The sequence below is a fragment of the Hippocampus guttulatus genome, chromosome 19 (assembly GCF_054856545.1).
Source record: "Hippocampus guttulatus isolate MCC_2025c chromosome 19, RoL_Hgut_1.0, whole genome shotgun sequence".
NCBI lineage: Eukaryota > Metazoa > Chordata > Actinopteri > Syngnathiformes > Syngnathidae > Hippocampus > Hippocampus guttulatus.
This window is the reverse complement of record NC_141279.1, coordinates 1,613,373-1,629,229: the sequence shown is the minus strand read 5'-3', so window position 1 is coordinate 1,629,229 and position 15,857 is coordinate 1,613,373. Positions and strand designations below refer to the sequence as shown.

The following is a 15,857-nucleotide window of genomic DNA, read 5'->3' as shown; positions in this document are numbered from 1 at the left end:
TCATGTTCCAACATCTGGTGCTGCCATACCATCCGGAGTCGTTTCTGAATCTGGGCACGGTTGCAGCGACTTGAGAACATGTTCCAGTGTCCATTGCTCCTCGTGTAAGGCATGCTGCTCCAAAGTGAACTGACCCTGCTTGGTGCGGACCAGCTCCTTGACGTGAGCACACGACGAGAGTGCTGCAGCAGATAAACAGATCATTCTTGTTGAGAAGCACGACTAGGTTGGGATTTGATTGGATTTCTTTGTATACAGTCAGGCCAACCTTTTCCCAGGTCATCCACCAAACTCCGAACATAAAATCCACCACCGCATTCAATATCTGCAATGAGAAGAATTTTTTTTTTTTTTTTTTTTACAGTGGTACCTCTTACTTACGAACGTCTCTTCATACGAAATTTTCAAGTTGCAGAACATCTCAACAGGAAAATATTGCCTCTTGTTACAAAAGAAATTTCAAGATACGAAAGGTAAAAATACAGTATGGGCTGCGACTCACAGCTCCAAGGTTCCTAAACACAACATACTTGCAGCTGCTCTGCCATTGGCTATTACCAAGCATCATTCTGGCATCCCCTTGGCTAAGAGGGACCTCTTCCGAATGTGTCTGTGTGTAACTAGATAACTACATAAATATGTGTCTATGCGGCGTCCGCGTCATTCGCCCCTCGGGCCATGGGGTGTTCCGATGGTTTTACGTAAATGTGAATCACCCAGAAAAAGTGTTCACCAGTCGGGCGACCGCTCACTATGTTGATGTTTGTCTTGGACATTTTGGAAGGATTGTTAAAAGCCGACAAAAGCAAACGTCCTTGGATCAGTTCTTTACAAAACGCCAGGCAAAAAAACACTTCCGAGAGAGAACATGACCTAAAGATGAGGACGCGGTTAAAAGTTAAATGACCATCAGTTTTTTCTTTATTCTTTGTTTTTTTACATTATGCACAGCTCTCATTTATTGTGCAATAATCTCATTTGCAACATGCATTTGTAACATATTTTGATGCATTTTTATACTTTAGAAAACATTTATGTCAGAATTTTGGGGGGGCTTGCAACGGATTAGGGCATTTACATGCAAAACGCGTCCCTACTTACAACATTTTCTAGTTAAGAAATTTCTTCCGGAACCAATTAATTTCGTAAGTAGGGGTACCACTGTATCTCTTAAAAGTAAATAACAGTTGTAGTGAGCAAAACATGAAATGATAAGTAACGGATACAAACCCAAAGTGAACAAGGGTGGTTTGAACTCTTGCAGGGTCAAGTTGTACACCGTAACAGACCTCGCAGGTTTGGCCTCGACCTTTTCGCCTTTCTTCAGAAGGGCGGACATTCGCTGGCCATCTTTTTTCAATGCTGAGTAACTGAAATAATAAAAGCAAATAACATCATCAACGACATGTCCTGAATTTGTAAAATCTCAATAAAAAATGATAAAGGAGGGGGGGGAGGAAATGGATATCACTAAAGTTGTACATCCACAGGAGATTTTGGACAAATGTCTCTAAAGCCACACAAACTGTCATCACGGGACTTAAGCCAAGATATCTGTTGAGGCGTCAGCTAACTGAGCATCTGAATGTATTTTCTTTAGCAGCGAATGCCGTTTTCACATTTCCTCGTCCGGCTGCCAGACCAACCTTTGAAACCAGAGCGATATACAGATTTGTGGTTCAGCAGTCGCAAATTTGCATTTTCATGGCTTTCCTTTTCTTAAAATAACCGATGAGGATGACGAGAGAGGACGATCGGCGCGCGCGGATGTATATTTGGAACCGAGAGTCGCCGCTCGATATTGAAGCGGATCCAAATAGGACAGGGGCAGTGAACCAATCTCTTTTTTTTTTTCTTCATCCATGGATGCTACAGGTTCTTGTTTACTTTCAAACTTAGTTTGTAGCAGACGTGCGGGACGCGCCGCACGTTTTGAGCATGACGTGTCTGATCCACTGGTGAAAGATTTGGATTTGCACCTCGTTCATCTATAACTGCTTCAATATTATATTATTTTTGTTATTTTACGTTAACTGTTCTGCAAAGCGCTTTGTTACAGCTGCCAGCTGGTGTGAAAGCGCGATATAAAGAAAAGATGTACTGGAATGGATTTGCATCCTCCGTTTGTGTTCAGGCCAAACCAATTAAGGAAGTGCTTTAGCACCATCTAGTGGAATATTGGTGCTTTGGTTAGTTACTTTTTTTTCCCCCTCTGGCTTTTGAGATATCCTGCTTTAATTGCAGGCCTTGAATACACCTCATGTACGTCAAAACGGAAAGTATGTTTCTGGTTCTCTCTCACTGTAAAAAGTGTTGCAATGTATGTCAGTCCGTCACTGTTTTCGTCAGTATTTCAGGCTGACTAACATGGGCCCAGTCCATCTCTCGTCTGCGAAAGCCAATCGGTGGCGAGAACGTAATTTCCACGTCATACAGAGGCACCGCACATGCCGACACGCAGCCAAATAAAGAAAAACATTTTTAATTATTGGTGAGATAAAAACATGATGGGACGCATGTCATTGAGGTCTGTGGAAAAGGTATACGACGTGGTTTTATTGGCTGCATGTCAGGTGTGCGGCACCTGCGTGTGACGTGTTGACGCCGCTTGGCTGTCGCCAACGACTCGGACGGATTGGCCCCGCTTGAAATACGGACAGATGTCAGAGATGGATCCTTACAATGGTTCTAACGTGATACATAAAGACATGTCGGTTTTAATACTCCCATAAATTATTGGTCCCCTTTGGTCCTTTGAAGAGTTTTTTTTCTCCCCTCAAACTAAATTCTTATTATTTACAGCGGCGAGAATTTATTGTTGCACCAGCGATGATAAATGTAAACAACAGATGCACAACTCATGGTTGTGGCTGGGTCAGACAGTTAACGCGGGGTGCAAATTGGGAGCCGTCCCAATAGTTTACAAAATCGCACTGGCAGCTTTATAGCTCATAATTTGCAAACCCTTGATCTAACAAATTAACTTTACAAAAGAGTTTTGCTTTCGTTTTTGGTTGTGTTTTTGTGATACCACAACGGAAGACGGCCAATAATTATAGATTCACTACTATTAACATTTAGACATGGTTAAAACTTACAGTGGTGGGACTTGCATGATATTGCCCACAAAATTGTTCAGCTTCTCCTCCACATCAAACTTGGTAATGTGTTCTGGATAAGGTAGGGAAAAAAAGAGACAATAAGTGGTAAAACGGAAATATTCCACAGTATATCAGCAAAACCACACAAATATGCACATTTACTGAGGACCTCAACTTGCAACAGAAAAACTCGAGTTTGTACTTACGGAAATCTTTCTCGTCCGTAACCCTGCCAGTTGCATCAAGGGTGTCTGTTGCTTTACCCAATTCTGCTACAGCGGTGTATTTCTGATAGAAAGAGTATGATTGATTGCTTACTTCAATCTTGGAGATAGATTCCACTTACAAGTACTGCACTGTGGTATTTAAATACAACAACACACACACACACACATGTATAATTTTAGAAAAAAATTTGACCTATAAGTGACTAGTATAGGACTGCCGTAAATGCTCCTCACGAGCCACTGTACCCTTAAAATGAGTCCGTTTCAAGAAAAGTTGCTACCAATAAATTGTCGAAATGTTAATGGAACACGATAACTTTTAATCGTGTCCATAATGTGAAAATATGTTCCCAGAAAAAAATGCCCTTGTCATGTTTCCTTCCGGCTTGAACAATTTACGACTGTAATGTATCATGTCCTTCCACCTGAACGACTTTAATAAAAAGGAGGGTTTTTTTTTAAATGTACAATTGGTAATTTGTAAGTACTTTTAACTGAATAACTTTGCATAAAGGTAGTGAAGTTGTAGGGGTGTAAAAATACTTCATTTTAAAAAAGTTTATTATTCAAGTGCAAGTTCCAAGCGCTCCAATCTGAATATGAAAAAGTACCACGAGTCCACGACATTCAACAATCTCTTCAACAAAGAGCTGCATCAACTACGGTACCTTTATTTATTCATAGCACACTGCACGAAGGTTTTATGTAAAGCATTTCGCATTTTCACCTGGTTTTGAACAATTTGAACAATTGAACAATCGCTCCTCTTTCATCTATAACTACTTCAGAAAACAAAGTGTGTGCAGAAAAGTGGTTACGGTTGCACGATTGTCTGTGTCTCATGTGTTGTCTTGTATTATTTTGTCATTTTTTGTTAACTTTTCTTTTGATGGCGGCGCGGACACCCGCAGCGGCTCCTCTTGTTTTATGTTGAGAGGGAAGAAATGTCATCTGTGCTGTATGTTACACATTCATACAGCACATTTGACAATAAAGTTGTATTCAATTCAATTCAATTTAATTTTTGGGCCCCCATGTCACACCACTGGACCGCACTTTCTAAGAACCACGCACATTCAGAAAAATATCTCATTGTATATGTATAGATATTCTTTAAGTGTCATTTTTGCACGACATACAATATTACATTATATACAGTACCACAGCTCACCTTCGAACCAGCCAACATAGTGCTGAGCATTTTTGTGCCATTTCCAACACCAACAACTAAAAGGAATACAGAATGATGCCACGTATTCAGACACGCTAACAATAACATTTTGAGGACATAAATTGAAACCAAGACTGAGCAATAGCGTTTCTATTATACTGTGTATATTTTCTTCATTACCTTTCACAAACAATTTTATAAAAACGGGATACTAGACATACCTAATACTCCACTGGCAGCACTGTCGAGCGTTCCTCCGTGACCCATCTTCAGACTCTGTTTTTTCCTCTTTCTCGGGTTTGGGTTCTGCACGCCGGCTTCTATATGACAAAACAGGTAGTTCGTGTTGGCCTTCATGAATAAGTCTCGTTTCTATTATCTGCCTTACCCTTGAGTAAAGTTTCTTTCAGTTTGTTCAAAACATCTGCAGAGGTCGGTCCTTGCTTTTTATAAATTGCAAAGAGTCCATTCAATGATTGTAGTTTCGATAGAGAACTCGTAATAGGTGCAGTTGTAGTACTTCCAGCCATGTTTTTTTTGTCACGACAGTATACGACATTGGAAGGCGACGATCTTCTTCATTGGTTTCAAACAACGTTTTAGCCCATGACTGCCGTCTGCTGGTCATTAGATTTAACACGTTTGACTTCGTAGCGACGCAAACGTGGAATTTAATGAAATGTCACGAAACACTTATATAATTTGTATTTCAGTACATTTCTATTACTTTAATTGTTATTTTGTATTCAAGATCAAAAGCAGTACAGGTATTAGCGAGTTGATAAAATTACACTACATTGACCACAATGCCCCACGCCCCCCAAAACACTTCCTGGTTACTCGCTCGGTTTTGTTTTTGTCTGTCATTTTGTGTGTAAAATGCGGTGCTCAATTCTCAAAGGTCTGTCATTATATTTATTTTTTTAAAGAATATATTGGTTGTGTAATTGTTGTAAGCATTTCAGAAAGTTTAACTCCTCTATTTTGGACAAATTGTTTGGAGTAAAAGCACGTACTCTTCTCTTTCACAGATATGTTAGCCAAGGCACGTTGTGTAAATGTAATCGTAGTTGTTGAACCTCCTGCTGCGGAAGTCTCTCGCTGGTCATGTGTAGGCATCATTGCTAGTGACTACACTCGGTTCGAGGCACAAAACTGGAGACGTTTCTTATTTTCTTTGTGTGGTCGCTACCAGTGAGTCGCTGAACACCCGACGTGCCTCAGTGTACCGTCGCTGCCATACGCGAACTGCAGAGAAGCCCACCCCCTTTATTTATATACACTCCGTAACACGGTATCCCTCCACACACACACAAAATAGTACCAAACATTAAGTAATAATGCCAGTGGCATACATCGTCACTCAACAGTAGTATCGAAGTTTTGAAATGAATGGAAGTCAACATGTTGTACCACCAAAAAAAGAAAGATTGTTTGCCTACTTTTCTTTCATTTGACACCTTATGTTGACCAATATCTAGGTTAATCACGGGTGCCGTGGAAAATTATACGATTTCACTTAATGTAACCGAAAGTTGTTATTCATTTGCTCCAAATAATGTACCTTTGTTCAGCTATCTATAACAACGACATATAGTGACAGGCACAACTGATCTTCGACGTTGTACCAGAAGGTAACATTAACCGGTGGGTCTGCTTGTTGCCACCCATACCACAGAAGTGCTTTACACTCAATGCAGAGGGCCCAATTTACAAACGAACACACATTGAACATGCAACTGCAAATACCACTTTTACAGGAATAAGTAAAGCATTTTTATTACTAGAAACTCCCCTCAGGGAACTCAAACATTGATCTTTGAGAATGACTGTTTTAAGATGGAAGAAGATGTTATTTAATTTAAACAACTAATTTATAAATTTACTATTCGGAATTTCAAAACGACAAACCGTATTGTTGAGAGGGATTGTGTTGTAAAAATATGTAACTGTTATGTTTTCATCTTTTGTTAGATATGGTGACGAAGTAAGTGCTGTGCGAAAGAAAGGAAGGCAGAATGGAGGATTTCAGGCAGACATACTTACGCCTCTGTAAGGAAAGAGGTGTTGAGCCCCAAGAGAGCGTCGTGGTCAAACTACAAGAATGCAGGTCTCCCCGTCTGGATGTGAGTGGGCTGAGTCTGTCCGCAGATACCTGCACACTCCTCGGCCGTGCTTTTCAAAAAGACACTTTCTTTTCAGAGGTGTCACTTAGTGACTGCATGGTTGGTGATGAAGGTGAGTGAGGACACCATGACCAAGATGTAGCCTGATCATGTGTGCGCAGTATATTGTATGTTTTATGCCTTTACAAACATAATTGACATATTTACACACCGAGTTCTCAGTGCCAAAAGTGAATACATAAAAATGATGTGAGCAGCTAATTCAGTGTATTTAGTTTCGGAGCGCCACTTCATATCAAAAGTTACATCAAGGGTGGTTTTTGAACGTTGTGTTCTTGTGATTGTATTTTACATCCATCCAACCATCCATTTTCGAATCCGTTTATCCTCACAAGGGTCGCGGGGCGTGCTGGAGCCTATCCCAGCTGCCTTCAGGCAGTAGTTGGGGTACACCCTGAAATGGTTGCCAGCCAATCGCAGGGCACACATAGACAAACAATCATTTGCGCTTACAATCAAACCGAGGGCCAATTTAGAGTGTTCTATTAACCTGCCATGCATGTTTTGGAATGTGGGAGGAAACCGGAGTACCCAGAGAAAACCCACGCAGTCATGGGGAGAACATGCAAACTCCACATAGGAAGGCCAGAGCCGGGATCGAACAACAAAAAAAGAACAAAAAAGCAAGGCTCTTGAAGAGCACTTGCCGCAGGCTGCCTACTCTGGCGCCATCTTGGGGGAAAAAAAGGGAAAAAAATCGTGTATCATCGCTTCAATTGCATTGTACCTTTGCTTCTCTGCATGGAATTCGTGTCAAACGTATTTCGCCGTGTTAATATTTATCACCTTGTGTGTTGACCCTTAGGTGCGAAAGTTTTCCTGATCGGTCTTTTTTACAATACAACCCTTAAAGTCTTGGATCTCAAGGTAAGTCTACACAAATTCAACTGTATTGACTCTTACATGCAGAATATATTTCATTGTAATTTTTGTTTTCCATGCGAATTATTCTTCACAGGGAAATAACCTGAAATCATCAGGGGCTGAAGCATTGGGAAAGTTGTTGGCACGTAACAATTCCCTTACTCGGTAAGAACGACGGCTAGTTTTCTGTCATTCTACCTTTGCATTCTGTGACTATTCTAAATGCAGATCTGGTTGTGTACTGTCACTATGTCACAAGTGGAACATTGGCTCACCATTTTGTATACAGGTTAGTGCTGGACTGGAATGCGCTCGGAGTGTGGGATGAAGCCTTCGCTATGTTTTGCGAGGGTCTGGGCTCCAACGGTGTGCTGACGCATCTTGACCTGCGTAACAATCAGATCAACCATCACGGAATGTTAGCACTTGCTCAGACACTTAAACGCAACAGCAGCCTGAAAGTACTTGGTGAATCACACACAAATCTTTTTTTTTTTTAAACCCTTTCATGCACCAAAAATGATAACCTGTAACCTGATAACACGATCGTCTGTTCATTGTAGTGACCGCTGTCCCTGATCGGGTTAAAAAAGAACTTTTAAAAAGTCTGAAGTCCCTCCTAGTTTTGTTGCTTTAACTCATTCAGTACCAGCCAATTCTGGACCAAGTCTGAAAAGACGTTTAAAAACGTCGTTGGGAGTGAATGAGTTAATGACATTTTTCTTTAATGAGAGTAAGTCTGATACAAAGTAGTCAATCAGTAAATAGCAGGACAGATACCGTTAGTAATCTGGACACCCCGTCGATGCACTTAGTTCATTCTTGACTCTGGCCGTTGACAGATCTGAGGTGGAACAACATTGGGCTCCTGGGCGGCAGGTGTCTTCTGGAAGCTCTACAGAGCAACCGCAGTGTTGAGCAATTGGAGCTGGCAGGAAACAACATCCCGAGCGACACACTCAAAGCACTCGGTAATTATGGTCTTGAGTCATCTTTTTACCCCCGCCCCACACTGATGATCGGCAATCCATTCAATGCACATCAAAAAAGCCCTATCCTGCTTTCAAAATGTGCCTCTGACTTTGAATCAATGTATTTTTTTATTTATTTTTTTAATTAAAGGTTGTCATGCAAGTGTGCCAGAGGGTCCAGCAAACACTCAGTGACACTTCTAACTCATGCCTATGCTGCCTTAACCCCTTCAGAGCATGTTGTCGGACGCACCACCGATCGACAATCCACCTTGAAAGAAAGCCACAGCAGAACCCAGGTCCTCAGCAAGGAGATTCAGAACCTGAAGCAGGAAAAGGGACGTCAGGTAGCTGAGGCACTCAACCAATGATGTGATAATAGTCTATTCATATTAAAATATATATATTTTTTTCTTTTATTAACATTAGAATATTTTTCATATAAGTCATATTGACAGTACTTGATTGAGACAGTGAACCACTGTTACATTGAGAGTTAAGATCAGGGGATCTTTTATTTTTCTTCTCATTGAATTGCAGAGGTTATATGTCACATTTATGGTAAAGTTGTTTTATAATTTGTTTTATTTGAATGATTTATCTCGGCCCGGTGGACGACTGGTTCGCGCGTCGGTTTCACAGTGCAGAGGTGCGGGGGTTCGGCTCCGGCCTTCCTGTGTGGAGTTTGCATGTTCTCCCCGTGTCTGTGTGGGTTTTCTCCGGGTACTCCGATTTCCTCCCACATTCCAAAAACATGCGTGGCAAGTCGACTTTTTGTGCGCACTGTTCATCTCGGGCAAGATTTGGTTTTAGCCTCTAAAATAGTAGTTGCTAATGTCAGAAAAACATGAATCATATCTTGTTTTTGAGAAGTGTATCTTTTTTATTATTTGCCGTTTGCTATTTTTTTTTAAGCTTAAATAAATATTCAGCCTCTTTAATTATCTTGCTCCTCCACATTTTCAGTTCCAAAACTTGATGGTGACCATCGACAGGCAGAGAGAGGAAATGGGACAGTCAAACCGGTGAGAATGTATCAATAACCGTTTGTAGCTTTGCAGACACTGGCACGCGTACATCACGGCGTAGTGCATTCAAAGAAACAGACACGCACTGCAAATACTTTCATTACTTGCATTACGTTCTGTGATCTGTAAAACAATTTTAATATCATTTAAAAATCCGTGACATATTATATCCATGACATAATCTATTTCTGCTTTGTTTTACTGACTAGATCCAGTTCCATGCAAATCGGTCAACTCCAGGAAGCGTTAAATGAGAGGAAGTCGGCTGTAAATTCTCTCACTGCCAAGTAATAATTCCTTTCATTCCAAATTCAAAGTCCGTCGGTGTTATCGGCCACGCGTAACTGTGGATGCACTGCCTTGCAGCATCGCGGTGCGATAAATGCATCGCCTGCAACAAATACCGTATGGTTCTATGTTGGCGTGCAGATTGCAGATGACGGAGGCTGCCCTTGCACTCTCGGAGCAGAAAAATCACAGCCTGGCTGAGCTGATAGCAAGATTGAAGGTTGAGAAAGAGCAACTCGTGGAGACGCAGAGCAGAGAGAAGAAAAAAGCACACGAGGTAGAATGACAGATCTTGACCCTTGTCGTGAATGGCGATCCAGATCTCTTTGCGGCACCCCTTTTTAAAAATCGAATGAAACAACAGGCAGATAAATAAAGCTGAAGAATTGTTAATTAAATTGATGGCCACATTTTTTTTGCTCAGCTTTTTTTTTTTTTCTCCACAATCCTGGAGCTCATTAAAACCAGGAATACTAGCAGAGCCCAAAGATATTTGCACAGTATAGTAGCTGAGAAACACAGTATTCTTCTCTGTATTACTGCTGTCGTATTAACACTTAAAAAAAAACATTGTTTGAAGGTTTTGATATTGAACCGGTGGTCCAGTGGTTAGCGCGTCGACCTCAATTCCAGCTCCGGCCTCCCTTTGCATGTTCTCCCGGGCCTGCGTTTTCTCCGGGTACTCGGGTTTCCTCCCACATTCCAAAAACATGCATGACAGGCTCTGATTGAACACTCTAAATTGTCCCGAGGTGTGAGTGTGGTTGGTTATTCGTCTGTGTGTCCTGCGATTGGCTGGCAACCGGTTCAGGGTGTCCCCCTCCCTACTGCCCGAAGACGGCTGTGATAGGCTCCCTCGTGAGGATAAGTGGATCGGAAATGGATGCTGTTGATATTTTCTGGTCATTCAGGACAGTGCTTCCAGGGAAGGAAAGCTTCTCAGAGACATCCAAAACTTGATCGACACCAATGTACAACTGAAAAATAAGGTACAGCGATTGGTTTTGTACAGACACACATCCGTTTTGAGGATTCCCTTAAATTGTTCCGATTTTTTTTTTTTCTTTGTGTGTGTCAGATGGAGGAGGTGGAACGCAAGTGCAAATCCCAGCAGCAGCAGCTTTTTGAGCTAAAGCGGGGACTGACCAACAGCACAGCTGAGTTGAAGCTCAAACTAGCACAGGCAGAAGGTAAACGGATAGTGAACCATTTGTAGCACCGCTTTGACTGTCATTTCCAACACGGAACCTTTGGAAATATGGATTCTATCTTGCCCTCTCAACAGACCGCCTGGAAATCGAGAAGCGAAGGTTCAAGCAAGGCCTGGAAGACATGGATCATCTACGACAAAGAGAGGTAGTTCCTCACCCTTACAGTGAATTCCCCGGGTAGTACTGATCTACCACATCCTGACTTAAAACAACACAAGTGTAAGCCAATTATCTTGGCGCAGTATAATTAAACTGTAATTAAAAAAAAAAAACGTATGATAACTCTGGGGAAGACACTTTTTGTTGGGTTAAGTTTGACAGCTGTTTTTAACTAATATCCGGGTGCGGAATCCAAAACTGTTTTCTACAGCGTGCATCCCTAAAACATCAGGCAAGCGGCCACTGTACTTGTAAAAAAATGTTGTTTTTAAAATGTGTCGAAACTAACAGGTGTCGGTCTGCCCAGGTTGAACATGTAAATCGGCATCGAGAGGAAAGTGAGAAAGCCCTGCAGGAGCGCATCTTCAAACTGGAGGGACAACGACTTCAACTTGAAGAGGTTTGAAGTTTGAATTCACTATTTATCAAGAATGAATTTTCCTTTGTAAATAGAAAAGGGACTCTTCTTGTAAGGTGTGGCGCAAATAACTCTGCATATGAACTGCTTGATGATCACATACCAATCATAGGTAACAGTGTCCTGCCTCCTTTTTAAGGACTTGAGTAAGGCGAAAGCAGCATGTGTGGCGGAGAGATCCCAGGCAGAGGAGGAACTGAGCAAAGCTCGCGTTCAAGCGCGACAGGAAGAGGTTGGTTTCAAAAGGCTTACAATACACTGGATTGTAAATTTCCCCAGTGTGGGACAAATAAAGGATATCTTGATTCATCGTCATTCTTCAACTGGTTTGGTAAGAGATTTTTTTGGGGTGTGTATCTGCACTGCACTGATATCAACTGTGCTTGAGATCTCAATTGGGCCACATGGAAGCAATGCCGAAATCCAAAGAATCGGAAATCGTCATTAGGTCAATGGAACTTGTGCCCGACACCCATTGAAACTGCATTTTTTTTCCCAACATTTTTTTAAGTTGGAGATACAGAGCTGTATACTATAGAGAAAAAATGGTGAGATGCATTATGGTCGTCAGTGACATTCCATTTACTGTATTTTAACCCTTTCGGGGACAACGGTTACTACAGCACACCGTTTATCATGTTATCAGGTTACAGGTTATCACTATTGGTGCATGAAGGGTTAAAATACAGAACATTTTCTGATTTACCACTCTGCCTCCTTCCATCCAATCTTGTTTTGTTTTTTGAGCAGCAGGAACACGTGTCATCATTGGAGGAGAAGCTTCGCTCAGTGCGTACCTCCCTACAGGAGGTCCAGCTGCACTTTTCCCAACAGAAACAGATCATCTCCGAGCAGCAGGCCAAGAACAGTCAACAGACCATCGAGACAGACTGCCTGCGTCGCAGAATAGAGGAGCTCCAGCAGGTATGGACACCGGCAGCCTGTTCTACATACAACATTACAACTACATCCTCACTGGGAATCATTATTGTATATTAAGGCTGAAAAATTAATCCAACCGGATTTTATGAACTACGAGGCGTTTCAGATTAAAAAGAATATGGAGTAGAAGCTCCAATAGTGGCTGCTGTTGCACTGTGCATCCGTTAGATGGAGCTATGCTAAAGCAGGGGTCCCCAACCTTTTTTGCCCCACGGACCGGTTTATGTCAGACAATATTTTCAGGGACCGGCATTTAAGATGTGGCGGATTAATACAACAAAATAATATGCTATGAGCTGCATGAAAACTGCGGTGTTTTAGAAATATAATAATAAACACAAGGAGTGTCTAATCTGGCCGCAACACCGATCGCTATGGTAATGTTTAATGCCTTCAAAATACGATACAACGCAAATTCAAAGTGCATGAAAATGACGATTCGCCACAGCCCCGAGCTTGATTTTCTGCAACTAGACGGTCCCATCTCAGGGTAATAGGAGACAATGACACCTCAAGTGTGTGGTTTATGTCCAGTCTACTTCGTAATGTTGTTTTAGTCGCCATTGCTGCAGAAACCCCTCACCTCACACAGGTAGGATGTCGGAAATAGCAACAGTGCTATTGTGGCGATCTCAGAGTATTCAGCCATAACTTTAATCCAGTTGTCTCGAACGTCCTTTTAAGGCCGCCGTCGTTTGCGATCTCCAGCAGTTTTTTTTAAACTCATTTTGCGACCGCCCACGTTTTGTTTTTAGCGTAATCGGTCACGTGACGGAGAAGCGTGGTTTGACGTGAGTCAAGCGTGACACAGCGTGATTGTTGTATATACTGTAAATAGACATCCACTTTATATAATAAAATACATTCATAACCCATATATAGTAAACAGCGTGGGACTTCACTATCACTGTATGAGGTAAGAATCAACAGCTTTTTATCACATTTACACAACACTTTATGAATACAAGTAATGAACAAATCTTAAATATGGCAGGGAATGTGTTTCCTTTTTTAGTTTTGATTTTGAGCAGCAAATTTGAAGTTACATATTGGTGCTCACCAGGAATGCATAAGCAAAATTGCACTTGAAAGAATAGTGAACAATCTTGGGATTTTTTTTTCTGTTCAAGTTTCAAATAGTGTGTAAATTGAATACACTTCATCTTCAGCATGTTTCGTGCCACTTTTATAAATGGCCAGGCCACGCCCAGTCCAGGCCACGCCCCTTTTCCGCTTTTTTCATCACTAGCCATTGTCATCCCTGTTATATACAGTATATCTATTAGGCCTGGGGAAAAGAGTTGACCAGCGTGGTTGTGTCAACCACAAAAATTGTTTGACACAAAAAATGCATGCCTCAAAACTATAGTTAATCATTTTCAACCCATATTTGCGGCATCATTTGGAAACGGGAAGAGGGGGACATAAACCTCGAGCCAGTGGCCACTACACGACCGCTGTAGTACAGTGATGAGTAAAATTCCTTCACCAAAACTTAATGTCATGTCATTGTCCAAATATTTGCAAAATTTAGCTAATTTGTCAAACTGCATTCAACAAATAGGGAAGGCACGTACACAAGACACCGGGAAATAAAACAACAATTTGTTCAAGAATCAAACCAGAGCCAAGAGATAACAAAAACCTAAATTAACTGGAAGCCATGCCTGGCAACAGCCAAAGCATTAAATCCATTTGAAATCATAAAAAATAGCATCTTAAACGTGTTGTATACTTGCAGGAACTATCCGGGAAGGACCAGGAAAAGGTGACTGAGGTGAGTCGAGTCAGGTTGGAGCTACAGGAGCAGATCGGACACTTGGAGGCCGAGAGGATCGCACAAGGAGGAATGAAAGAGAAGATCAATGCCCTTGAGCGAGAGATTAAAGGTGCCTTTTGTGGTCTTCTTTCTAACTTCAAGCATACATTGAAGTTTCGTGACAATCCACACAATTGATGATATTTTAAAAAAAATGAACTAGTTTCGATTGGCCGAAACTTGGAATAGTCTTTGCTTTTTGGATTACTTTCTTTTTCATGATTGTATATGGTAGTATTCTATACACTTTCTATAAATGTTCAGCCTTTTGTTCATTGTAACATAAATCTTCAACAATCGTAATAATAATAATACGTGATCATAATATTAATCTGTGTGACATCCCAAAAAGCACAAGAACGTTCAAGATCAAGCAAATGCAGGCATTTGATTAAAATATAAATTCTGAATTGAATCATATAAATGCCGTAGACTCAAAATTCATCCTGTCCGAAAGGTAGTTATTGATCGGTTTCTAAAAGATGTTTTCTTTGTGGTCATTGCAGTACTGAGTAGTAACCACCGAGAGGCGCTGCTCGACAAAGACAGCGAGATGTCTTCTCTGCTGGAGAAGCTCCGACTTAAAGAGGCAGAGATCAAGAGGATGAGAGACGATGAAGCCCAAAGAGCGACATATCTACAGAATGCCATCCTCACTTATGTCCAAGGCTCCCCTCTGGCACAGTACAGCAGCTCCAAAAAATGACTCGATGACCTCAAACTAAAATTCTGAGCCTTTATTGACAAGTGCTAAATGTTTTATATTTCATCTTCAGAAACCTTGTAAAACGGTGCTACTTCAAAACATTTCACCTTTCGTTTTAATTTTCACCCCCACTCACTGTAATGACTTTTTTTACTATTTTAATGAATACACATTGCTTTTCTGAAAGTCACACTAGAAGACGACATGTGATGTATTAAGAATAAATCGTTTTTCAGGGTGTGATTATATTTTCCACCATTGGAACTTTTTCAGTTTGCTTCCATACAACGACAAGAACAGTAGAACTATTTTAGAAAGATGAACATGTTCATGGCACGTTGTCAAAAGTGAAGTATAAAATCCTTCAACACTGTTTCTAGACCCTACTCTGTTTTAACAATTTTTAGACCGCTTCAGTTTGGAGTTCTACAGCTGAAGCCTTTTTATTATGTCTGTCAAATCAAAATGCAGTTCACATGCCGGCAAGGATGCTTGTACTGGTGTAATGGTTTGATACTATTTTGATTTCAGGTATTATTTCATAGATTCTAAATCAATAAAATGTAATTTCACAAACGAATTATGTTTGTATTATTTAATGGATAGCATGGCCTGTTCTGGTGTCTCCAGCTTTGGGTTAGCGTTCAGTGTGTTCACTCGTCTGTGGCATGGGGCTGAAGATGCATGAGGTCACTTGTTTCTATTACCAAAGATCTTTGCTGTCAAGATAAGTCACCAGCCGTATTTTTGTTCAATGCTTTGTATA

General features: G+C 41.1%; 2 protein-coding genes across 5 annotated transcripts; one reads left to right on the top strand and one right to left on the bottom strand.

Annotated features, from left to right (window-relative positions):
* On the bottom strand, positions 1 to 5,643 carry trub1 (TruB pseudouridine (psi) synthase family member 1). 2 transcript variants are annotated; one of them, XM_086138384.1, is made up of 8 exons: positions 5,516 to 5,643; positions 4,721 to 4,819; positions 4,500 to 4,555; positions 3,308 to 3,389; positions 3,099 to 3,171; positions 1,231 to 1,370; positions 269 to 325; positions 1 to 182 (listed from the first exon to the last, which is right to left on the bottom strand). In XM_086138384.1, exons 1-8 carry the CDS (start codon positions 5,619 to 5,621, stop codon positions 1 to 3), a joined length of 795 nt encoding a protein of 264 aa, XP_085994510.1. In that variant the 5' UTR covers positions 5,622 to 5,643. The 2 variants fall into 2 exon arrangements, with proteins under 2 accessions (XP_085994510.1, XP_085994509.1); XM_086138383.1 differs by lacking the exon at positions 5,516 to 5,643 and adding an exon at positions 4,888 to 5,363.
* On the top strand, positions 5,320 to 15,671 carry lrrc45 (leucine rich repeat containing 45). Of its 3 annotated transcripts, none has more exons than XM_086138380.1 (18): positions 5,320 to 5,400; positions 6,474 to 6,625; positions 7,491 to 7,552; positions 7,644 to 7,714; positions 7,839 to 8,017; positions 8,392 to 8,520; positions 8,755 to 8,867; positions 9,487 to 9,545; positions 9,758 to 9,835; positions 9,978 to 10,113; positions 10,748 to 10,825; positions 10,915 to 11,026; positions 11,122 to 11,192; positions 11,514 to 11,606; positions 11,764 to 11,856; positions 12,375 to 12,548; positions 14,308 to 14,455; positions 14,892 to 15,671. In XM_086138380.1, exons 2-18 carry the CDS (start codon positions 6,604 to 6,606, stop codon positions 15,089 to 15,091), a joined length of 1,818 nt encoding a protein of 605 aa, XP_085994506.1. In that variant the 5' UTR covers positions 5,320 to 5,400; positions 6,474 to 6,603; the 3' UTR covers positions 15,092 to 15,671. The 3 variants fall into 3 exon arrangements, with proteins under 3 accessions (XP_085994506.1, XP_085994505.1, XP_085994507.1); XM_086138379.1 differs by having other exon boundaries at positions 6,474 to 6,737; XM_086138381.1 differs by lacking the exon at positions 5,320 to 5,400 and adding an exon at positions 6,702 to 6,737 and having other exon boundaries at positions 6,478 to 6,625.
* Positions 15,672 to 15,857: the final 186 nt, after the last annotated feature.

Bases quoted from the DNA above. Each gene is read 5' to 3' on its own strand.
- lrrc45 (XM_086138379.1), top strand. From the start codon at position 6,518: ATGGAGGATTTCAGGCAGACATACTTACGCCTCTGTAAGGAAAGAGGT. The intron at 6,738-7,490 runs GTGAGTGAGGAC...GTTGACCCTTAG, and splicing joins CTGCATGGTTGGTGATGAAG to GTGCGAAAGTTTTCCTGATC. The intron at 11,027-11,121 runs GTAAACGGATAG...CCCTCTCAACAG, and splicing joins CAAACTAGCACAGGCAGAAG to ACCGCCTGGAAATCGAGAAG.
- trub1 (XM_086138383.1), bottom strand. From the start codon at position 5,029: ATGGCTGGAAGTACTACAACTGCACCTATTACGAGTTCTCTATCGAAA. The intron at 4,556-4,720 runs GTATGTCTAGTA...TATTCCTTTTAG, and splicing joins TGCTGCCAGTGGAGTATTAG to TTGTTGGTGTTGGAAATGGC. The intron at 183-268 runs GTTGGCCTGACT...TATCTGCTGCAG, and splicing joins GGTGGATGACCTGGGAAAAG to CACTCTCGTCGTGTGCTCAC.